The sequence below is a fragment of the Orcinus orca genome, chromosome 2 (genome assembly GCF_937001465.1).
Source record: "Orcinus orca chromosome 2, mOrcOrc1.1, whole genome shotgun sequence".
Taxonomy (NCBI): Eukaryota; Metazoa; Chordata; class Mammalia; order Artiodactyla; family Delphinidae; genus Orcinus; species Orcinus orca.
In genome coordinates this window covers 179241240-179264335 of record NC_064560.1, presented here as the reverse complement: position 1 = coordinate 179264335, position 23096 = coordinate 179241240, and the positions used below count along the sequence as shown (strand labels likewise).

General features: G+C 36.1%; 1 protein-coding gene across 2 annotated transcripts in view; it reads left to right on the top strand.

Moving 5' to 3' along the window:
• Positions 1–23096, top strand: part of CEP128 (centrosomal protein 128) — a 453164-nt gene that overhangs the window by 392946 nt on the left and 37122 nt on the right. For both annotated transcript variants that reach the window (XM_033416425.2, XM_004262299.3), the window contains one exon: positions 2931–2954. In XM_033416425.2, coding sequence (XP_033272316.1) covers positions 2931–2954 — 24 coding nt within the window. The remainder of the gene's footprint in view (positions 1–2930; positions 2955–23096) is intronic.

Below are 23096 nucleotides of genomic sequence, written 5' to 3'. Positions count from 1 at the left end.
AAAGAGGAAAACAAATACCGTATGCTAACACATATATATGGAATCTAAAAAAACAAAAAAAAGAAGGTTCTGAAGAATGTAGGGGCAGGACAGGAATAAAGACGCAGACATAGAGAATGGACTAGAGGACATGGGGAGGGGGAAGGGTAAGCTGGGACGAAGTGAGAGAGTGGCATGGACATATGTACACTACCAAACGTAAAATAGATAGCTAGTGGGAAGCAGCCGCATAGCACAGGGAGATCAGCTGGGTGCTTTGTGACCACCTAGAGGGTGGGATAGGGAGGGTGGGAGGGAGATGCAAGAGGGAGGGATATGGGGATATATGTATACAGATAGCTGATTCACTTTGTTATAAAGCAGAAACTAACACACCATTGTAAAGCAATTATACTCCAATAAAGATGTTAAAAAAAAGCAAGTTAATAAGTTCATAAAGATTAGGAGTAGTTTGTTTTTATTTATGGCCTACAATTAAGGCCAACAAAACTGCAATTTAGACAGAGCTCACTAATTGGCAACAATGACTGGTATCCTATTAGCTGTTGTTGATTGGCAAACTGAATTATTTAAATTCAGACTAATGAATTGAATTTCTTGTTTCCCTAATTTTCTCATTTTCTTAACATATATATTTTTCATTGAACGCTATCTCAGTACCATTTTGGAATGGAGTAGATTATAGACAGACATAAGTAAATTGTATTGAAATAGATTATTGATCTTTATATTTTAACGAAATTGAGATTTTTTGACCATTTGCGTTTTAGCCTTATAGACTAGGGATATGTTTCAGTCAGCTGGGACTGCTATAACAAATTATTGTAGCCTGGGTGGCTTAAACAGCAAACATTTATTTCTCACGGTTCTGGAGGCTGGCAAGTCCAAGGTCGAGGTGCTGGCAGATTCGGTTCTTGGTAAGGGACCTCTTCCTGGCTTGTAGATGGCCATCTTCTCCTTATTCCCTTACCTGGCAGAGAGCAGAAAGAGAGGCAAGCATTCTTGTGTCTCTTCTTATAAGGGCATTAATCCCATGAAGGCTCGATCCTCATGACCTGGTTACCTCCCAAAGGCCACATCTCCAAATGCCATCACATTAGGGATTGGGGTTTTAATGCATGAATTCTGAGTACACAAACATGTAATCCATGACAGTGCGTATTTTAAAATCCTGTAACAAATATTTAAGTAAAATGAAGACAGTAATACATAAATTATATCAGTTTATCTTTACCAAACAGTGAGCTATGAATTAAAATGGAATTTAATTCAGTTGTACTATTTTGGCATCATATGATATCACGGATTTCAAACCAGCTGTATGTGTGCTTTTAAAATATGCTAATTCTAAATAATATGAGCCCCATAGGTACATGGTGTGGGGAAAACTTAAGGCCCAAATAGTGGCTGTAAATATTTTCAGCCTTCCAAGATGGTTCATATAAATGCGATACTTCCCAAAGACTGTCTAATGAGGTTCTGTTCAGTCTGCAAGTGATGATAACACTTTGCTGAATGATTTTGTCCCAGATGCACTGTGAATAAGATGCCTGGTAAGAACAGATCAAAGCCCCGTTGAGGCATTATGTGCATTTATTACGAGCTACTCAAATGTGACAGTACACAAGTCACCAATAAAATAGCAGTTATTTTATGAAAATTATGGGGGTAAGGGTGAGGTTCTCTCAAGTATGCCAACAAAATGTAATTAAACAGATTATATTGCTAAAAGCAATCTGCTTTGGGCTGATTTTGCATAATATATTCATTTAGCTTGTGCCCACATAGCCAAATATTTAAAGAGGCAGAAATGTTCAACCCAGTTTCGCAGTCTGAGGGTTGAAGGCTGGGTTGCAGAAGTCCTCAAAGGCAAGGCCTCTGTGTGTTAGGTGAAGCTGGGAGAATGCAGGGGAGAGCCAAGTTTATGCTCCTAAGTGTCATGGGTCTCTGTCAGTCTCTGTACGGTCACAGAGATCTGAGCTGAATGGCCCTCTGCACCATCTTCCTTCCTTTCCCTCTTAGCGCAAACAATTTAATTTTTAAAAATCCAGATTTTATGTATCTCCTCCAACTACTTAAAATGAAAGAATAGAAAGAAAAGTGGCCTTGACCCTCGTAAAAAGGATGGCTTTGCACTTCCTTGAATTTTCAGTCTCCTCTCTCTCAAGTCAGCTTTTTTTTTTTTTTTTTTTTTTTTGGTAAAAACTTTTAGTATGTAGCTGTTAGCTCTGGGAAGAGTTGAGAACACAACTGTTGGATTGAGAATGAAACCATTCTTAATCATTTAGCTTTTAAAGCGATATTATCACTGACTCTTTTTAAAACCAGTATTTCTATGAAACCTTCTAAGATATTGTAGGTAATGAAGACCTATCTGGGTTCAGGATTGGCTGCATGTGACATATCTTTCTCATTTACTTTTCCTGCCTTGTTTCAATTAACAATGTACTTATTAACTTTAATTGGTGAAGTCATTCTTATGTCTGAACTTTACTTCCTGTGAGAGCATACTTTGTGCTGTATACCTAATTGAGAGCTGGTATATGTGCTAAATTCCTTTTTTAAATCACTACTATTGTCTAGTGGTTCATATATTCAGATCTAATAGTTATATTTCACTAAATAGATAAATAATTTTACCAATGCAAAAGTGATAAAATCTATTCCACTTAGTAACTATGTTTGAATTTATGGTATTTACTATTAAATTAAACCTTGTAGTCCTCCTAACACTAGTTGAGATGAGAAAAGTGATTCTTTTATGACTATTTTTCTATTGGAGAGATTATCCTGAGTAGGAGTTTTCAGTTTTTACATTTTTTAAATGTTATTGTTCATAGAGGATAAATAGAAAATCTAAAAATTAAGTAAACTTGAAATGATTTTTTATAGTTTTGTTTTAATAATTATGTATTATGCTTTATTTGCAGGACCGTGTACATGCGTTAGAAACGGTAAGTTGGGGCATTTTCTTTGTCCTTCTATCAGGATTACTGCTGTGTCCTGATGTGGATTTCAGAGCACTCCCCAAAGGAAGCAGTTCTGGAAAGCATTTCTAAAACTATATCTAAGATTCAAAGGGGAAAGTAAGCTAAACTATACCAGAAAGATATGTAGATACAAACTTTTTAAAAAAAAAAGAATTAAGAAAAAAATTGTGTGCGTTTAAGTGGTCACTGCTCTCTCAAGACAGGTGATGCACTAATTTATGGAAAACATAATTAGCTTACATGTAATTATGCTTATTTGTTTCTGTATTTCCCAATCACTAAAAGGACTAGTTGATAAGAAACTGAGATTAGGTTGCTATTTATACTTTGAAGGGCAGTCAACATTTTTTTTTTTTTACAATATCCAAATAATGATAAAAGCTGGTTAGCCTTTTTTTCAATAATCTTACTTGCAGGAATCTGATGTTAGGAAATCATTTTTTTAAGTGCCAATATATAAAGATTACGTGCTTGCAATATTTATTGGAAAATGATATACATTTTTATAGAAAAAAAGGGGAGATGACTTATTGTTCGGCAATAAAGTAATGGTTAGATAAAGTGTGAAATTTCCACCCAGCATGACGCAAAGATTTTGGAAAAGGTTTATTATATAATGTTAAATGGAAACAAATTCAAGATATAAAATTACGTGTACTTTAATGATAACATATGATGATAGGTGTATAAAAAAAGAATAGAAGCAGGCAAATCTTATAACAGCGACTTGTTAGACAAGAATTAGGGCTGTGATATCATTCCTTTCTCTGTTCCTCAAGTTTTAAAAAACATGGTTAGATTACTTTATAAATAAACATTTTTATAATAAAAACCACATGAATTGAAAGAATGGTAAAATAAATTATGGTACCACCTAACGATGAAATATTATTCAGCCATTAAAAGTCATATTTTCAAAAAGAAAATATTGCCATGCTATTATATACAGGGGGAGATATTTAAAGCTATATGGAGAGTACGATGCAAATATTGAATATGCATATTTTGTGTTTAAAACTTTTGAAAACACACAAAATATTGAGTGACTTGGGTCTAGTGGTGATTTTTTTTAATGTTTTTAATGAGCAGGTGAAAAATAAGAAACTTTTAGACAATAAGGCTAATTAAGAATAAAATATTTATATTTTGAGTGTGAGGAAAGGAAAGATGCTAATTGAGAGTATTTTAGTCCTGTGTAAGCAAGTGATTTTGATCAACAGTGTGCAGACCCTAGCTGGGAAATAATCTATTCCTTAGATTTAACCAGGCCATTGGGAAAGTACACTGACTTTCTTGGTTTCAGCATGATGACATCATAAGTGAATAAAATGTTTAGTGTTCCTCCACATATATTTTACTTATCCTTAGAAAGTGTCTTGCCAACAGTATTTGGCTTGTAAATTAAATGCTCTTTTTAAAAGTATGAACCAAAACAGAAATGTTGAGTTTGAGGACCTGGGTTCAGTACACAAAATGCCAGTTCAACATTTAGTAAATCGCTTGTTTCTTGATTCCTTCGTCTGTAAAAGTGAATATAATTAAACATATTTTATCACACTGTTGTGAGAATTAAGAAAGAAAATATATGTGAAAATATTTAGGACCAGACAAGTGTTAGGTTATCGTTATCATTACGTGATTGCTTATTATTTCTTATTTAATCATTTTGATTATACTAGTATGTCATGTGAAGCTGAAAATTATCAATAACAACAAGAAGCCTATAACTTTTATTAGTATTTGTTGGTCTTTTTTATTTACATAATCTCTTTACTAACATAGTACTATGGTATAAAATCTTAAATGCCTTATTCTAAGGGTTCCTCTAAGAATAAAGGTAAAAAATAAAAAATCATCACGAGAAAAATAAAACTGGTTAAATGAACTAGGTTTTTTACAGTGGCAGTTTTCTCAAGATGGTTTTAATTTGAAATAATTATCATAAGTAAAGCCTCGGTAATAATGAATGAAAAATGAAAATGCTCAGTAATAATGTTAATGCTCAAATGTTATGAAATCCTTTGACTTCATATGGCATTATAAAGAGTGGATTTAATATACTTGGTAGACTGTTCAGCTGGTAAAGTATTTTATAGTTCATAAAATCAAATATGCTGGAAGCAGTCTCAAGACCATTTATTAGTCTCTCACAACTTAGCACTTAAACCATAGAAAAATGTTGGTGGTCTCTCATTTGGTTTAGGTGGTATTAGGGTATGTAAGGCTTTGAATGTAGGATACGTGTCCTGGTGATACAGATCTGCAAAATTTGAAATTTCATTATTCCATTAGGAGTATTTACAATAGATTAATTTTAAAGGTTTAGTAGTTGTAATACCTGAAAATAAGAAGGTCTTTTTTGTCATAACGAGCAACTTGATTTGGCTTGTCACCAATTATCTATATGCTCAGGTCGCAGTTGTGTCTCTTTCCCTTTTCTTTCTCAATACTTCCCTCTCCTTCTTCACTAGCAGGTAAGCTTCTTGGAATAGAAATTACATTTTATTTACAAATGCACCCCCAGGGCCTGCAAAACATTTCTAACATATAGTTGACAATCAATAAACATTTGTAAAATCAAAGAATGAATGTTGAACTGAATGTATATAATACTCACATAGACTATTCTTAGGAATATAGGTATACACAGTACTGATAGTTGAGGGAAAAAAGTACCCAGAAGCATATCAATTTATTCTTTTTTCCCTAGCCTTTCTGATCAGTGTTACACTTTATTTGGTGTTTCACAGAAGCTCCCATGATCTTCATTAAAGTTTAGTGTGAATTCTCCTAGGAAGGAACCACCTTCAGCCAAAACATAGTAGGTTGATTCCCCAAATAAAGCTAAGTGATTACCTGAAAAAAATCTTGGTTGGAAGGATCCTTTTTAGGATCCTTTTTAGATTCCACATATAAGTGATAACAGAGTATATGTCTGTGGAATCTAAAAAGTAAAATAAAGGTATAAAACAAAACAGAAGAGAAACAGACTCACAGATACAGAGAAGAAACTAGTGGTTACCAGCTTGCAAGCATCCTTCCTACACATACCGGGGACTCAGAGTGGATATTTATTGGGCACTAAGGTACTAGGTAGACAGTGAAGAGGAGAAAAGGAAAAGGAATTGTGATCAGTTCTCTCAAGGAGCTTGCACTTTAATTGAGGAGAGAAGTTGCTTACATATAAATGAATTAATGATGTAAGATAAATATGCACTGTCTACAACATGTAATGAAACAGTGCATTTTGTAGAAGGCATTACAAAGAAACAATAATTGTAAAATAAATTAACCTCATTTCAGTCTAGGTTCCTCATGGAAAAGCATGGCTTTTGTAGTTTGAGGACATGATGGAGGAGATTAGTTTCCTCTCTGAAATGGGAAGAATCAGTAGTGTCAGGTAGAAAGAGCCAGAGAAGACATTCTGTATTGGGGATGTAATAAAAGTTTAAAGGCAATAATGAAGAAAGAGTTAGCTAGGGCTTCCCTGGTGGCGCAGTGGTTGAGAGTCCACCTGCCGATGCAGGGGACACGGGTTCGTGCCCCGGTCCAGGAAGATCCCACATGCCGCAGAGCGGCTGGGCCCGTGAGCCATGGCCGCTGAGCCTGCGCGTCCGGAGCCTGTGCTCTGCAACTGGAGAGGCCACAACAGTGAGAGGCCCGCGTACTGCAAAAAAAAAAAAAAAAAAGAAAGAAAAAAGAGTTAGCTAAAAGGATATTTAAAAAAAAAAAATTTAAGGCAAAATCATGAAATCATGACTCTCATACAAATATAAAATGAACTCATGACAAATGAGTTTAACTCATTAATTAATCAGAGAATGAGCAAGATGTTACAACTCACTTAAAGGAACATTCAAAGAGCAATAGAGTACTGAAGTGAATTTAAAATAGAGGCAAAACTGGCTTCTTCCATAGTGGAGGAAGGAAATCAACTGAACCTCCCCAGACAAAATTTATTTCATGTCTATGTACAAGAATCATTTGCATAGCGATCAGTCATCTATAACTCACAGAGTTATAAATAGCTCAAAGACAGTGACTGATACAGAGATCCTGTAGAATCAAAAAAACCCAGAAGGGTCCGCGAGGCAAAAACTAGTTTTTCACTGAAAATACCCAGTAAGTTTTTGTTCCATTTCAAAGGCTTTCACATCTTTTTTTTAATAGCCTCATTGTCTGTAAAACTGTGAGAGAGTAATAGACACTTCGGGGTTTTGAAATACAAACCAAGGAGTTTAGATTTTATCTTTTATATCAGGGATACAAGTGGGTTTCTTCCTGAGTGCCAGTTCCTACTGGTCAGTACTGGCTATTGCAACATTCTTTTGGGAAGGATTCTGGGCTGCTCTTTTGGAGAGCACTGCTGTGATTGCTTTGCATTCTCTGTTGTGTCCATTACGAGGTTGGGAGGTGAAAGGCGGTAGCATGGCTATTTAGCCAATAAGTAGTCATTAATGGTTTTCAGTCAGGGGTTGTGGCGTGGTGAATGTGGTGTGCAGGAGTACAGCTGGAGTGGTGGTGTGCAACCACCACTACACTGGAGTGGAGTGGTGAGAGCCTGCAAGCAGGAAGAGGGAAAGCGCATGCGGAGGTAATACAACTTTAGGACTGTGCTAGGAAAATTAGGAATTGGGACAGTTTGGTGCCAGAAAGGCAGGGTTAGAGTGATTACCCTTGTTTATAGAAAGGCACTAGTGAACTTAGAAAGTGGGAGGTCAAGGGAGAAGAGGAGATATAGGCAGTACAATAAGAAGTCAGGGTCATTTTAGGAAATGAAAGGGAAGGGAAGGCTGTTCAGCTTGGAGATACAAATTCTGTTTGTCATATCGCACCTCAGACCTGTCTTTATTTTCATTTCCATAAATGCCATGATAATTTAGATTCTCAATACCTTTGTATTAGTTAGAGTTAGCATGACCTCAGTTAAGAGAAATCCAAAAAGAATTATGGGTTAAGTCAGATAGAAATTAGTTTCACTCTCGTTTAACAATCCAAATATATGGTGTCCATGGCAGGTATGGTGTCAGAAACCCAGGCTTCTTTTGTTATTTTGCTCTACCATCTTCAATATACTGCTTCTGCCTCCTGATCTAAGATGCCTGTTCCACTCCAGCCCTTAGATTATTATTGTAAATAGACAAAAGAAAGAAAGGGAGAGCATGTATGTAACTTGCCTTTAGTGAAAACTAGAATTTGCACATATCATTTCTGTTCATTTCCGTGGACCGGAATTTCGTGACATGATTATAACTAGCTTTAAGATTCAAAAAGAACGAAATAAGCTATAGACTTTTGGAAATTTCAAAGTAAACTTCTAAACAACTCACAGGTCAATAAATAAAAGAAAGGACATGCCCAACTCATTAGGAATTGGCATAACCTTTGAGACAAAACCAGACGGAATGTATAAATAAGGGAAATTAAGGAACTTCTCACATATTAACATGGATACAAAAATATTATACACAAATATTAGCAAAATAAATCCTGGAAGGTATAAAAAGGAAAATTACTCATGAACACTGACAAATTACCAATTCATCAATTAATTGAGTTTATTCCAGGAATTGAGTTGGTTTAAAATTAAAAACTCAGTCAGTGTAATTCACCATAGTGACAGATTGAGGAGAAATAAATTTAATAAGGTCATCCCAATAGATGAATAAGAAGATTTATTCCTATGATATCATTATCATCCTCATAAACCTTTTAGAAAACTAAGAATAGAAGAGAACTTCCTTAATCTGATAAAGGTCATGTGAAAAAAAATCTCTGGCAAACCTCACCTTAGCATTTTGAAAGTCCCTCTTTAAGACCAGGAATAAGCAAAGGATGCCCCATTCTACAGTTTCTGTTAGACACTGTGTTGGTGGTATTAACCAGAGCAGTAAAACTATCATTATTTGAAAGTAATATTATTGTTTGTATAAAAAGCTCTAGGAATTCATAGTTAAATTATGAAAAATAGTTTAACAAGTTTGATAGAAACCAATATTTGAAAGTCCCTTTTCCTTCTAACTCCAGCAACAATCGCTGAGAAAATGTCATTAAAGTTACTGTATCAATACAAAAGTAACAAAGAATACAAAGTATACAGGAAAATATCTGACAAAAACATTCAAGCCTTTGGGCTTCCCTGGTGGCGCAGTGGTTGAGAGTCCGCCTGCCGATGCAGGGGACACGGGTTCGTGCCCCGGTCCGGGAGGATCCCACATGCCACGGAGCAGCTGGGCCCGTGAGCCATGGCCGCTGAGCCTGCGCGTCCGAAGCCTGTGCTCCTCAACGGGAGAGGCCACAACAGTGAGAGGCCCGTGTACCGCAAAAAAAAACAAAATTCAAGCCTTTATAGAGAAGACACTCTGGAATAGTCAAGATACTTCTGAAGAAGAAGAAGTGGGGAGAGTTTTCCTAACATACATATAACCTTATTAAAGCTATTGAAATTAAGATAGTGTAGTCTTGACACAGGAATATATAAATAGGTTCATGTAATCAAATAGAGAATCCAGAAACAAATATGTGTACATAGAAACTTGATGTCTGACATACCTGGCATCACATATCAGAGGAGTAAGGATGGACTTTTTAATAGATGGTATGAAAAAAATGAAATTGAATCCCTATCTCAGATGCAAAAGTGGGTGAAAGCCTAAATGTGAATGATGAAACCGTAAGGCTTTAAAACGAAGTATAGTTTAGTATCATCATGACCTTGGGACTTTGGAGGATTTCTAGGGGTGAGGGGAGGGGCACTGAAAACATAGGTCATAAAGGAAATGACTGATTTGACCACATCAAAATTAAGAACTTCCATAAATCAAAAGACAACATAAAAAGAATGAAAAGAAAAGCCACACTTGGAACACATTTGTAGCAGAAGATATAACTGACTAGCAGTTTGTATCCAAATCAGTTTGTATCCAAATCTTATTGCCAACAAAGCAATTAGAAAAAGATAAACAATGCAGATTAAAAAAAAAGAAAAAAGCAAAAGGATAAAAGGCATAAGCAGGCATTTCAGTTGAAGAAGAAACATGTAAGAATATATTCAGCTTCATTCATAATCAGGGAAATGATGACTAAAACCACAAAAATTGTCATTTTCTTTATGTATATGTTTTATGTACTCATTTGTATCTATGACACATTTTACCAAAAAGCAAAGGAAATTGAAACATGTTAGCAGCACTTTTTTTTTTTTTTAATTTTACAATGAAATGATTAATGCTGTCCCTGACAGTAAGGTTCAAAGAGAACTGGTGAGGTACAGCACAGTCTTCCCGTAGAGTACCTCCAAGAGTATACAAAGATCTTCCAAGGGGCAGTCAAGACACAAGTAGGTTTAGGAGAATCCATTTTTATATCCTCAGCTACTACCTGCACGTTCTCTTAAAATAGTTCGGCTTGAAGAGGCCCTCTTACTTTTCATAATCAGCCCCCTCCCACTTTGCAGAAGAAAGGCTTCCTTCTCACCCATCCAGGGTCCCATGATGGCAAATTCCCCCAGGCACATCAGGGTGCCAAACAAGGGGCAGTTTATGATTTGGGTGCCTTCATGTCCTCCTTTAATCAGGTCACTAAGGTAAGGCGTCTTGTCCTTCTTAGTCATCCATATATTTTTGATAAGAACAAAGGGTTGTATTAGATATTTGGGGTGTTGAGAATGGGTTGTTCTGAAATCGACATGTATTGTTGATGGATGTTGAGGAGGAGTAAAGACAGTTTTATTTAATGACCTCACCTCTTCCACCACCTACTATAATCAGAGAATGTATAGCTCCAGAAAACAAAGCTAAGATGTGTTGGAAAGAAATCATTGAAAGCCGCAGTGTCTTATTTCATCCGGGTGACAAACTCTGGTCCGGCTCCATGCCTTATCTATTTATCTGTCTTAGAATTATGATTCAAAAGTGAGACGGTTGTCACGAGCACACATCAACACATTACATAGAATTGAAAAATGAAGTCAGACTTTTTTCTGCCAGAAAGTACTGCTGATTTGGCTGATTGGTTTGACAATGAGGACTGGCTTTGCCAGTCTGCAGCTCTAAGTTTTGGATGCAGATATATTTAATGCTGAGATAAAATAAATATATTAAAATTTCATACTGATAGAATGGTATTGCAATTGAGATTTTTATTTTTTGCATGTGTTAAGTTCAATGAAATATCTCTAAGTGAAAATAGAACAGTTGTAGTCATTTAAGTCTTGGTGAGTAAAGCCTTTTGGGTTTACCTTCCAGAAATGGAAAGTGAATGACTTTAATAACTACATTACAATCCTTTGGCAAGTCAAGTGGTTTCTAATTCTTTGCTTTCAACGAAATTGAAAGAGGACCTAATCGAGCTGGTAGATCATTTAAATTAATTTTTGATGACAGATCACTGTGTAATCTTTGCTATAAAACTAGGAAGGCATTCAAGAAATTGAGTGACATTGTTATAACAAAACTAATTTTATTCTCACGTACTTTTTTATGTGAACAAGACTTCTCAGTGAGTAAATCTATAGAAACAAAAACTAGAAATAGAAATGGAGCGCTGTCTTATTGAAACAAAATTAGCATTTACCCATGGATACATGAGCTAATTGAGTACAGGAGAAGAGGAAGCTATATCCATCCCAGTAAGAGAGATACATTTGGAAGCCTTGAGGTTTTTTGACATTTCACATTTAATTTTTTCTCAAAAATTTTAATATACCTAATATTAATTATATGATAATTCAATCCATAATAATGTTTAACACTTAGAGCATTATGGTCACAGAGAGTTTTCAAAATCAGTTCTTCTCTCTGTATATATATATACATTTTTGTTACAGAAAAGGATAAAGTATGATAGGATAACCAATAAATAGGCCTGCAAGCATAAGTATATTATATATTAGGATAAAAGTCGGTGAGGGAAAACAGATTTGAAATAAATTCAAAGGGAAAAGGAATCATATAAAATCTGTCTTTTAAAGAGGATAGTATTTAGTTATTTTGGAAGTGGATAAATGGTGGTAACAAATTAATGAGATTTAAAGTTCACTGGATAAGTTTATATGAGTAATATAAAAGTTTTATTTGAAAATGACAATATTTACTACATTCCAGAATTTTCATCCTTTGCAACTACCTAAACTTATGATGAAAACATTCTGACAACTTAAAAATGTGTGTATGGAAGGGGGGAGAGTAAGGGAGATATACAGTTTAAAAATTATTTAGGGAGGATGTAATTAAAATTTTGAAAAGTGTTGACTGAGAGCAAATGTGTAACTGTGTAGTTGCAATTTGTCAGTGTTTAATCAACTTCTCAAACCAAAGTTACTTAAAACAATCTAAGCTTCCTGTATTTTTAGGATATACTTGCAGAGATAACATAATTTACAGGATAAATCCTAACCTGCAGCTATATGGAGAAAAACATGCACAAATTTGCCTATCTGAGAAAAATTACAAGACACAGGAAAACTGTTAGAAATATGATTTCTATTTTTAAAAAACTGCTAGAGGCTTAAGCACATCTCTAAAGGATTCATTCAGCTAATATTAGTGGTACCAGACTTGAAGTATGCATACCAGTTGATCTTCAAGATCTTGGTATCCACGAGTACAAGAGTATGCCAGTATGTCTCTGGAAATTACTAAGTGATGTTGCGTATTCTGATTTCACCTGTCTACTGTTAGACACTGATTGTTGGGGATTTACTTTCAATTTCCTTCCCTTCCCACTATGGATCTAACACTAATTGTGCTTCACCCTACTACGTGTGCAAGCCAGTCTACAGGCACATAAGTTGTTGAAGAAGGACCATTATTCTTTGTTAGGACACCAGAATCTGCTCTGGGGCAGTTAGGAGTATATGGACCCAATAGTGTTAATGTATTTAACTAAAGTGTCCTGGTTTAGCTGAGGAAATAACTGACTTGAGTATGTAAATGTGGCCAAATAACAGTTAATTATCTGCAGTGCCTCTTCTAAGTATTTGTAAGAATCTTGAAGCTGGGTAAAACTTGCCTTTATCTCTTTATAAAGCCAGAACTTGCTGTTTCAAAACCAAAGATCAAGCCAGGTTCATTTTTGGTCTTGCCAAGGCTATAAGCCTCTCATTGAAGTTGCCTGAAAGGTTCAGTCAAATTGGCTTTACACCAAATAAAACGCAGTGTGCTCTGTACGGTTTTGACCCAGAATCAGGTGAATCTCAGCAGTTTTGGCTGAGCTGCATTGTAAAATTTTGGATTTGTTCGAACTTGACACTTCCTGGGAACCCATTCAAACTGAAACCGGAAAAAGGTTTTGCACAAACCCTGTCCTAGCCCGTTCTGCCAAGTTTCCCACTGCTCTAATGTTAGTCTACCTTCTGTATATTCGCATCGAGGGCAAACGGAAATATCCTCATGAATCTCTCATGAGGGATCTTGGTTGAAACAATCTAGACATTCTCCTTTCGCCACCTTGTCCCAAAATACAGAGTCTGTATTCTGTGTTAGTCAGTATTAAAATGTGTATATTTTCCAATAATGGGGTCATCTTCAAAGGGTTAAATTGCAAAAACATGACTGTGCTTATGTTAAAATGAAGAAAATGGTGCTGAAACCAGTGGGCTGTTTATACAGAGTTGCAACCTTGTGGCAGAAGGTGATGACCAATTTAAAAATGTAAGACTTCCTTCAGCCTGCAAAGATCGTTTCTCACAGCGCTGTCAGATTTTTCATAAATGCGGTGACATAGGGAAAGTATCATTGAGAAATTACATAATGAATGCAGCTTCACCAGCAGATGAATTTAGTATTATTGAACTCCTCAGTGTTTGGAGGTCAGTCTGACAGCTTCATAGTTGGTGCTGATAAGCAGTCAGACTGCCTAACTGCTTTGCTCGATGATGTGTTTTATAGTCCTGTTCCAAACACTATCAATAACAGTGCATTCTATGGGTAAGAAGCGCTTGTTTTGTATTGTGAAGATAATATGAGTGTATATATTACAAAACACTTTCTGAAGTATCTTTCTGAAAAATATAATACATATAAGAAATGCTTTCTGTTCTCTTTAAGAGCGCATATCTGGATGAAATCTCAGAGTAATAATGTATTACATCTTTTTAAGATCCTAATCTAACTATAAAATGAAATATTGGTATTACACCCTTAACATATAGTTGGTGGGAGTAGTGTCTGTTACACACATTTTGAAGTAGCCTTTACATAAAAAGCTAATTTGGGAATTTTTCATTTTGTGCACCTAATTTTAACCAATTGCATACAGGTTTCAGCTGAAAATTATTATATGCCTAGTTTTAAATGATGGAAAGTGATATAGTACAACAGTATCTGATTTAGAGTCAGAAATGGTGGGTTCTGGTCGTATCCTCCCCGATAACCAGGCACATGACTCTGGGCACGTTGTTTAACCTCTCTACATTTAAGTTTTTAAATTTTTTTTTTAATTGTGCTGGACTGGATCATATTTTAAAAGTCTTTTACTTAGTAGACTCTAGTCTAGGAGGAATTAAAAAAAATTATCTTCATTAAAAAATTTCCACCCTATGAATAGTTGCTTTCAAACAATTTACCCTGATTTAATCACGTAATTGTGTACAACAGATACTTGTTGAATCCCTGCCATATCTCGACAGTGTCCTCGGGCATATAGCAGATTGGGTCCCTGCTGCCGTGGATCTCACATTCTAGGTAATGTTACAAATGGAAGGACTCTTAGAGACCCTTGTCAAAACCCCTCACCCTATAAATAAGAAGTATGGAGGACAGAGGAATTTATGAATAGCCAAATATGGCAAATCAGGGGCTAGAATTCATTTGTCCTGATTAGTGGCTCCGTGTTCTTTCCATTCCACATACTCCACTTGTGAATGTTGAGAGTAATGAAGACATGAGTAAGGAATGCTTCATAAGTAAGTACCTAGTGAATGATACTAAGTGAAGAGGAAGACAATTAACAACGAGATCCCGTATTTACCTTGAGCAGGGCAAGAAGTAGAGTCAAAAACAGGACACTGAATTCTTGAATCATATTTAGAATTGTCAAAATATGCCCTCGACCTCTTGGTACATGGAGTTTAATAAAGCAGCTTTGATCTGGTTTTCTTCCTTGTGAATGTCGAAGAGTGTTGGCGTGCCCCTTGGCTGCATTACTAGTTGTGTCCTGAGCTTTTGCTCAGTGATATCAAATGCCTCAGTCGATCTTTTTTTAATTTTATACTCTAATTCCACTTACACAACTGTTTATAAAGTTTGTTTAGGGCTTTTAACAAACTTTAATCTCAGATGAAAGGCTGGAGAGAGTATACTGTCACTATTAGCACTATTAATATAAATATCCAAAGTGGTCTTGTGTTAATTATTTAACATTAGTGAACGATTTTATCCTATCATTGCCCCCAAATACATTATACTTGAACATCAAACAGTGAAAGACCATCAAAGTAGCCCTTCCCTCATTATTGTCTTTAGGCTCTGTTCTTATTTTGCATAGTTCGTGCTCTGTAAATGATTTTCTGGAGCTTCTTCAATGTTTTTCTCTACTAGGATCTCACTCTACCTATATCCATGGCAAAGGCCAATAGAACACATCCTGACTTGTTTGTTTCATTGTCATCAGACATTAACCAGATAGTCTAAAGCATATTAAATATAGACTCACTGACTTAAAACACCTAGATTCTGTGAAGTACTCCCTTTATATCTTGTCAGAGAACTTACTGTTTTCAGCTTTTATCCCTATCATTTCTAACTCAGAACTTGTTTTGCTTTGTAATACCCCAGAACTCCACATTAGACATTAGTTTTTCCTTGAAGAAGAGTGTATTTGTTCCCAGACATGAAGGAGTTGACTGAGAGGGTAAGGCAAAAGCCAGGTGATCTCCACATTTCTTAGAGAACGATTAGAATTTGGTGCCCTGAGAGTTCGAAGACCTGGTTGTGAATCCTGGCTCTTTCACATGGACAACTCACTTAACCCCTCTGATCCTAATTTCTATTATCTATGAAATGGGCCTATTACTTATCCTATTTGTGTCACAGATTTGCTGAGAAGATCAAATGAGGTAATGGATGGAAAGTCCGTTTCTAATTTAAAACAAATATTCCTCCCTTATGTGTGCACTACCTTTCCCAGTCACAGGAGCAGTACATGGACTAGAAAGATTTGGCTGACTAATCGGGACATTTGCATTCTGGTCCTAGTTTTGTCACACTGGTTATGTGTCTTGGCACTCTATGTTATATACATTTTACCTCCAAAATTCAATTTAATTATTTCAAATTTAGGGTCTGAGAAATTTAGATTTATAGTTCTTATTTAATAATCCTAATAATTTTAGTTCAACACATTCCTGCCTCCAGATTCAGTTGACCTGGGATAGGACCCAGTAGTTTCTAAAGTTCCTCAGATGATTCTAACTTGCAGTCATGTGTGGGAATCACTGATTTAAGCCATCTTCTTTGTGCCCTTTAAGAATGTGCCTTTACAGTCCATCCCCTAGAGCCTGGTGTTACTCTGCCTTCATGTCTGTTGGATGTAGTCCTATTAATTTCCACTGAGTTAATTTCATGCCTTTTCTACTGATACCATCATGTATTCTGTGCCTACAACATATAATTTCCAATCTACCAAAACAACATTCATAAGATTCTTTCTCAAACATTATTTTTTAAAAAATTTCCAGGAATCTCGTGTGCTTACTTGTAGCTTCTTACTAAAATTTAACCTTGTTGGGCCTAACTTCAAGGGCAAATTTACCCAGTCATGAGCTCACCAAATGATTAATTCTCTGATTTTAATAAACCTTAATGAATTGTCCAGTTTACAAACTAGTATTTTTGGAAACCATATAAAGAGTTTAAAAAACAAATACCTTGTTTTGTAAATCAGTATATTGAGCAAATTGGCTATTAAATCAGTTTTCTTTTGACTACCTGCCTCTCTCATCTCTCTTCTTGTTTCTCCTCTTTTCTACTTTTGTGTTAGTTCCCCCCTCTGTGACATCACACTCATTTCTCCACTCATTTCTTTCATTCATTTCTCTATTCAACAAATGACCACCAACTAACCCATGTAAAGGACTGAGTATAAAGCATGGTTTATCTTGCAAAGCAGCATAGGACAAGTATTTCATGAACTACCAGACTTCGTATCAGACTCCACAGAAGTAGTTTACAAAGGCTCCCAGGAAGGAGAAATTAGGTACTAAAGGATGAACAGGATCTGAGAGGTGATGATAAAAGGCAAAGAGTTTTTCAAGGGTGGTTTAATCTTTATTATACCATCAGGGTCATTTGGACCCAATCTTAGTCTATTAATTTCTTTTGGTAAGGATTGATTTTTTTAAATTTTTTTTTCTTTTTTTTTTTAGTTCTTACAAAGAGCAAAGAGAAATTTTCCTCACTTTTAAGATAGAAAAAATTCATTCTGTCTTGCAAACACCATGAGTCTATTGAAGCCTATTATAAATCCAAGATGTATAATGAATCTTGGTGATCTTATTTTCTTGAAACATTTTCCTATTTCATCATCCTAGAAATTATTTTATTGGTGCTTGTCAGTTGTTCCCAAATATGCTAGAAGAGACCAAAATCATATGAAGATGGAGGGATAAGGGGATCACACAGAAGGATGTTGCAATAAGTGACCTAAATCATCACTGTTACATAACATTTCAATTTTCTTATTGTGTTGTCCAAAGTATATCAGGAACTGAAGAGTCTGAGAATTTTATCCTTCTCACCAGTTACCTAGTTAGCCTGCCGTACTTTTACGGATGCTGGAAGAAGACATGAGACAAAGGACTTTATTAGTCACAGCACAGCTGACCCCATGAGCTGCATGTTTGTATCACTTCCCTTTGCCTTCCAAGTCCCTCGGGGGCAATACGGAGATGGGTCCGGGTGGGTGTTGCACATGCAGTGAATTTGTGTTATAGCTGAGGAACCCTGAGCTTATGTAACCCCAGTCTTATAAAGGGAGCTACAAGAAATTCTACCGAACCTTTGCCTAAGAGGAAGACAGTGTATTTCCAAGTCTGTTTGCTATAGAAACATTCTTGGAAAGCTATTCTGGGATAAAAGCCATCATAAGACATGTAGCAATGCCACGGAGAAGTACCTTGCATCAAAATATTGTATTATCTTTCAAGAAGAAGTTTTATAGTCTTTTTCTTTATTATTATTACTTTTATTGGATGCAGGTTGATAGTTCAGAATTTCTCATTTTCTCCCATAATGACAAAGAGAAGGAAACTGACAGAGGAAGACATTTCATACTTATTAGATGAATCAGAAGATGAATATAAAGAGACAGACAGTGGCATTCCAGATACTAATGATGATGGTGAAATTGATTGTATAAGCAAAAGTCAGATTATGAGTCTTCAAATGATAATATCATAGATGAATTTTTTGCAAATCAATGAATGAACAATCTATTTCTGAGGACAAAGAGGAAATAGGGTGCTCTCTTCCAGTTACTTAATCAACAAGAAGGACTTCATTATGCAACATTTGGCAACAAGAACCTGGAGCAGTGCATTTGCTGAAAGAATGTGTGACAGTACTCTTTCATCTTTAGTTATGTTTGTGCACCATAATTTACTTCATATGGTTCGTAAATGGGCAAACGCTGAAAGCAGGTTGAATAAAAATGTGATTGAAAGGAAAAGATAATATAGAAATGAAAATTTTTGTTGGATTGACCATTCTAATTTACACTTATAAATCTAAAAAATGAAAAAAAATCTGCAATTATGTAGTAAAGAAGACTGCATTATCAATTTTTTAAAAATTAGAAGCAGGGCTTTCCTGGTGGCATAGTGGTTAAGAATCCGCCTGCCAATGCAGGGGACATAGGTTCAGGCCCTGGTCCGGGAAGATCCCACATGTGGCGGAGCAACTAAGCCCATGCGCCACAACTACTGAGCCTGCACTCTAGAGCCCGTCAGCCACAACTGCTGAGCCCATATATGCGCCTAGAGCCCGTGCTCCACAGCAAGAGAAGCCACCACAACGAGAAGCCTGTGCACCGCAAAGAAGAGTAGCCCCCGCTCACCACAGCTAGAGAAAGCCTGTGCGCAACAATGAAGACCCAACGCAGCCACAAATAAATAAATTTATATTAAAAAAAATTAGAAGCTGTCACATTTTTAGAGGTATTGTGTTTTGAAGAAGCAAGTGCAAGAGAACAAGCCAGAAGTAAAGATAAAATAGAACTCATTAGAAATATATTTGAAATTTCTAATCACTATTTACAAGATGGGTGTTTTCCAGAATCATGGATGACAGTTATTCAGTAGTCCGTTGCGTTCATACCTTCTAAATCAAGAGAATATATAACGTGCTTAACTTCTTACTAAAATTTCTAATGACATTATTATTTTTTACTATCTCTTTATATTCTTTAAGTTATTTATCAAGTAGCTAAAATATTTTTTTAAAACTTCACCCGTTGGGGACTTCCCTGGTGGCACAGTGGTTAAGAATTGGCCTGCCAATTCCGGGGGCACGGGTTCGACCCCTGGTTCAGGAAGATCCCACGTGCTACAGAGCAGCTAAGCCTGTGCACCACAACTACTGAGCCTGCACTCTAGAGCCCACGAGCCGCAACTACTGAGCCCACGCACCACAACTACTGAAGCCCATGTGCTCTAGGGCCCACGTGCCGCAATTACTGAGCCCGCGTGCTGCAAGTACTGTGCCTAGAACGCGTGCTCCACAACAAGAGAAGGCTCCACAACAAGAGAAGCCACCGCTATGAGAGGCCCGTGCACCGCAGCGAAGAGTAGACCCCACTCGCCGCAACTAGAGAAAGCCCGTGCACAGCAATGAAGACCCAACACAGCCAAAAAATAAATTAAATTACATTTTTTTAAAAATCTTAAAAAAAAAAAAGAAACTTCACCGTTGGACCAGAATAGTAAATGGTGATGACTAATTATTACTGATACACCAAAGATTAAGCAAAAGTATGTTGTTGTGTTCTGAGATCTAGGAACAAACTGCCATTCTGTATTCCCATCTCCTTGTTTCTTTGTTTTCTGTTTGCTTGTTTGTTTTTGTTATGAATGAATCTCCTGTAGTTCCCACAGTGTTCAAATTGCAACTGACTTCAAGCGATATTACCTATTACCATAAATTTGATAGACCCAGTTTTCACTATCAATAGGCATCTTGTTTGCATCTCCAGAAAGTTCCTTTAAAGCACTGGATTCCCTCTAAGTTTAAGAGGAAGAGACCATATATATATTTAAAGTTTGAGCTCTGCATGGCTGTGATATGTACCTATGTCTGTACCTTCTTAGAAATAATATAGAGCAAAGCTCTTACCTTTGGCCTCCAACTAAAGTTGGGTGGGAGGGCAGGAAGGACAGGGAAAGCAATATTATATAATACTTCATATTTGCTCTTCCTAACTGGTATTCCTCGTGGGTGTCATGTCCTAGAATATCTCAAGAAAATTTAGGGAGCAGGCGTCCTCCCTGCTCCCTAAAGTGGAGTACCTGTCTCATGTAATTGATGTTACTGTTGCAACTTCATTATATAGAGTATATCCCAGAACTCCTGACACACCCACATTCACTTGACAGGATATGGAATTATCCCCAAATCAAATATAAATTATCTAATCTTTCACATTAGCAAATTTTAAAAATATTGTTGCATATATGTAGTTACTGGATGACTGAGAAGCAATTATAGCACCAAATTCAATAAATATTTATTGAGTAGCTATTATGTATTAACACCATAGATTTAAAGAATAGTAAGTAAGGCTTAATCCCTATACTTAAAATTTTCCAATTTAATGGGAAAAGGCAGTTAACAAAAAATTATAAATATTTCTATTGCCCTAATAACTTATTTTCATTCAGGAACCAAAAGAATATGCTTGAACTAAATCTAATCAGCTTTAGCAAAATGAAGTCTGATGTAGTGATGTTATAGTTTGATTTGTACATAGTAGGTACTTAGTAAATGCTGTTGGATAAAGGGAAGGCCAGATGTCCTATCCAGTTTCTGTATAATAAATGCTGTGAAATCCTGACTAATTTCCAGAGTATTGCATGTTTTCTAAGTTTTTACAACATACTTTAAATGTCCAAAGTCATGTGGTTTTGGCTACTTCAGGGGGTTTGTTGGTTGCTTTTTTGTTTAGTTTCTTTTTTTTTTTTTAATGTGTCTAGTAAGGGCTACAGAACTCGTTCATTTTAGTTGAGTATGTTAAAAAAGAAGTGGGGGAAGGGAGACTACGTTCAAAATTTCAAATTGTTTTGGCAAAACCAACTCCTTTTCATACTAACCACCAGGCCACAAAGCTTCATTGTTGTCCAGTTGAATGAATACATGGCTTTCATTTGGAAAAAAGAAAAAAACCTTTCTAGCAATTGAAGTTTCAGGAAGACGATTGTTTGTGGCAAATGTCAGATGAATTTGCTCATCAAATAATATTGTCAGTTGTGTAATGCCCAGTGGCTTTCATGGTCCATCTTTCTCAGCCAGGACTTGCAAATTCAGAAACTAGATGAATTTATTTAAAAATATATACTTTTGCTTACATATACTTCATCTATCCTCTCTTCCCCTTCTGTTCAGCCATTCAGGACGTACCTTAACAGAGCCTCTCAAACATACTTAGAATTCACCTTTAACATTACTTGTTTAGGTGGGCTGTCTTCCAAAATGTATTGCTATAACTTCAAATTACTGGTACTTTGAACTAAGTATGGCCTTAAGAGATAGTTCAGTTGAATTTTCAATAGTTTTGAAGGATTCTAGATAGTCTCTGCTTCTGTCTGCTTTGGCAGCAGTCGGCCAGGGAAATGCTTTGTACAGGATCCAAAGGAGTGTTTCTAAGTGTTCAAAAAAGGATTAATTATGAAAGCAAACTTTAAAAGTATAGTCAGAGTTGGTCTCAGTTATTTTTGAATTAAGTCTCAAAGCCACAATGATAAAAATAAAATACCTTGCCTGATTTCTATTTAGATCTGATCTGCCTGTCACCAGAAACTCATCCATATAGGCGGATTAACTGTTCACATGCTCTCTCAGCATCCAAGTGCTGTGTGCCGAGTAATGGAAAATGATTAATTTGTTTTGTCGTTCCTTTTTAGAACACAGGACAACTCTTTAAAAGAAAATAACCCTTTACTTTGAGAACAGAGAAGGTTAATTATGTTCACCTCACCAAGGAGCTTTTAAGTAAATTAGCCTGGACCCTACCTCAGCCAGAACAATTATCATTCCTTATCAGTGTTCCATATCAGGACCCTCTGTTCCATGTTAAATATGGAAGAGGCAAATGTGATTGCCTGCTTTCGCATAGCTTGAGGGCTTGGGGCAAGGGCCTTGCAGTATTCAGGGAAATGATTAGCATTTCTCAGTATCTGCCCTGTGACCAGTGTCTTCGTGGCCTCAAGTGGCTAAGCCCCTGTCAGCTCATCCACAGAGACAGTTTGCTGTTCACATCCCACATTTCCTTATTAGGACATTATTAGGCCCACAAAAGATTTTATTCTCATCTTCCTCTCTTTTACTCTGTCTGGACCATTCAACTCAACTTTACTGTCCCTCGTTTTCTTCCATTTGTTTATTTAATTTTGAGTGTTTAAAAACATTCACTGTCCCTCAAGTCAGGTTTTAAATTGTACTTTTAGAAAATAATTTGTGCTACATATATGTTTCTACAACATTTATAAGTTCTAAATGAGTATTTATTGATCTTTGCGTTGAGAAGGTTTTTTGTTTTCTTTTCCCCCATAAAACTAAAATCTATTGTGTGTAATAGCAAGTACTCAGACCTGGATATAAAGGAAGAATATAGTCCTGCCTTTAAGAAATTTGCTGTCTACTGAAAGGGACAAATAGACAGGAAGCGATTAGGCAGGTGATAGGAGGCATGTGTGTGCATGGGAAGCTCTGAGGATGGGTACCCAACACACACTTTAGGAGAGATGTTCACGGAATAATCACTAGTATTATCGTTGTAACAATAGCTAGTGTTTATTGAGTGCTTACTAGTGCCCTTCCCCATTCTGAGTACTTTACATATGTTAATATATTTGATCCTTAAAATAGTTCTACGCTATGGGTGTTATTATCATTCCTG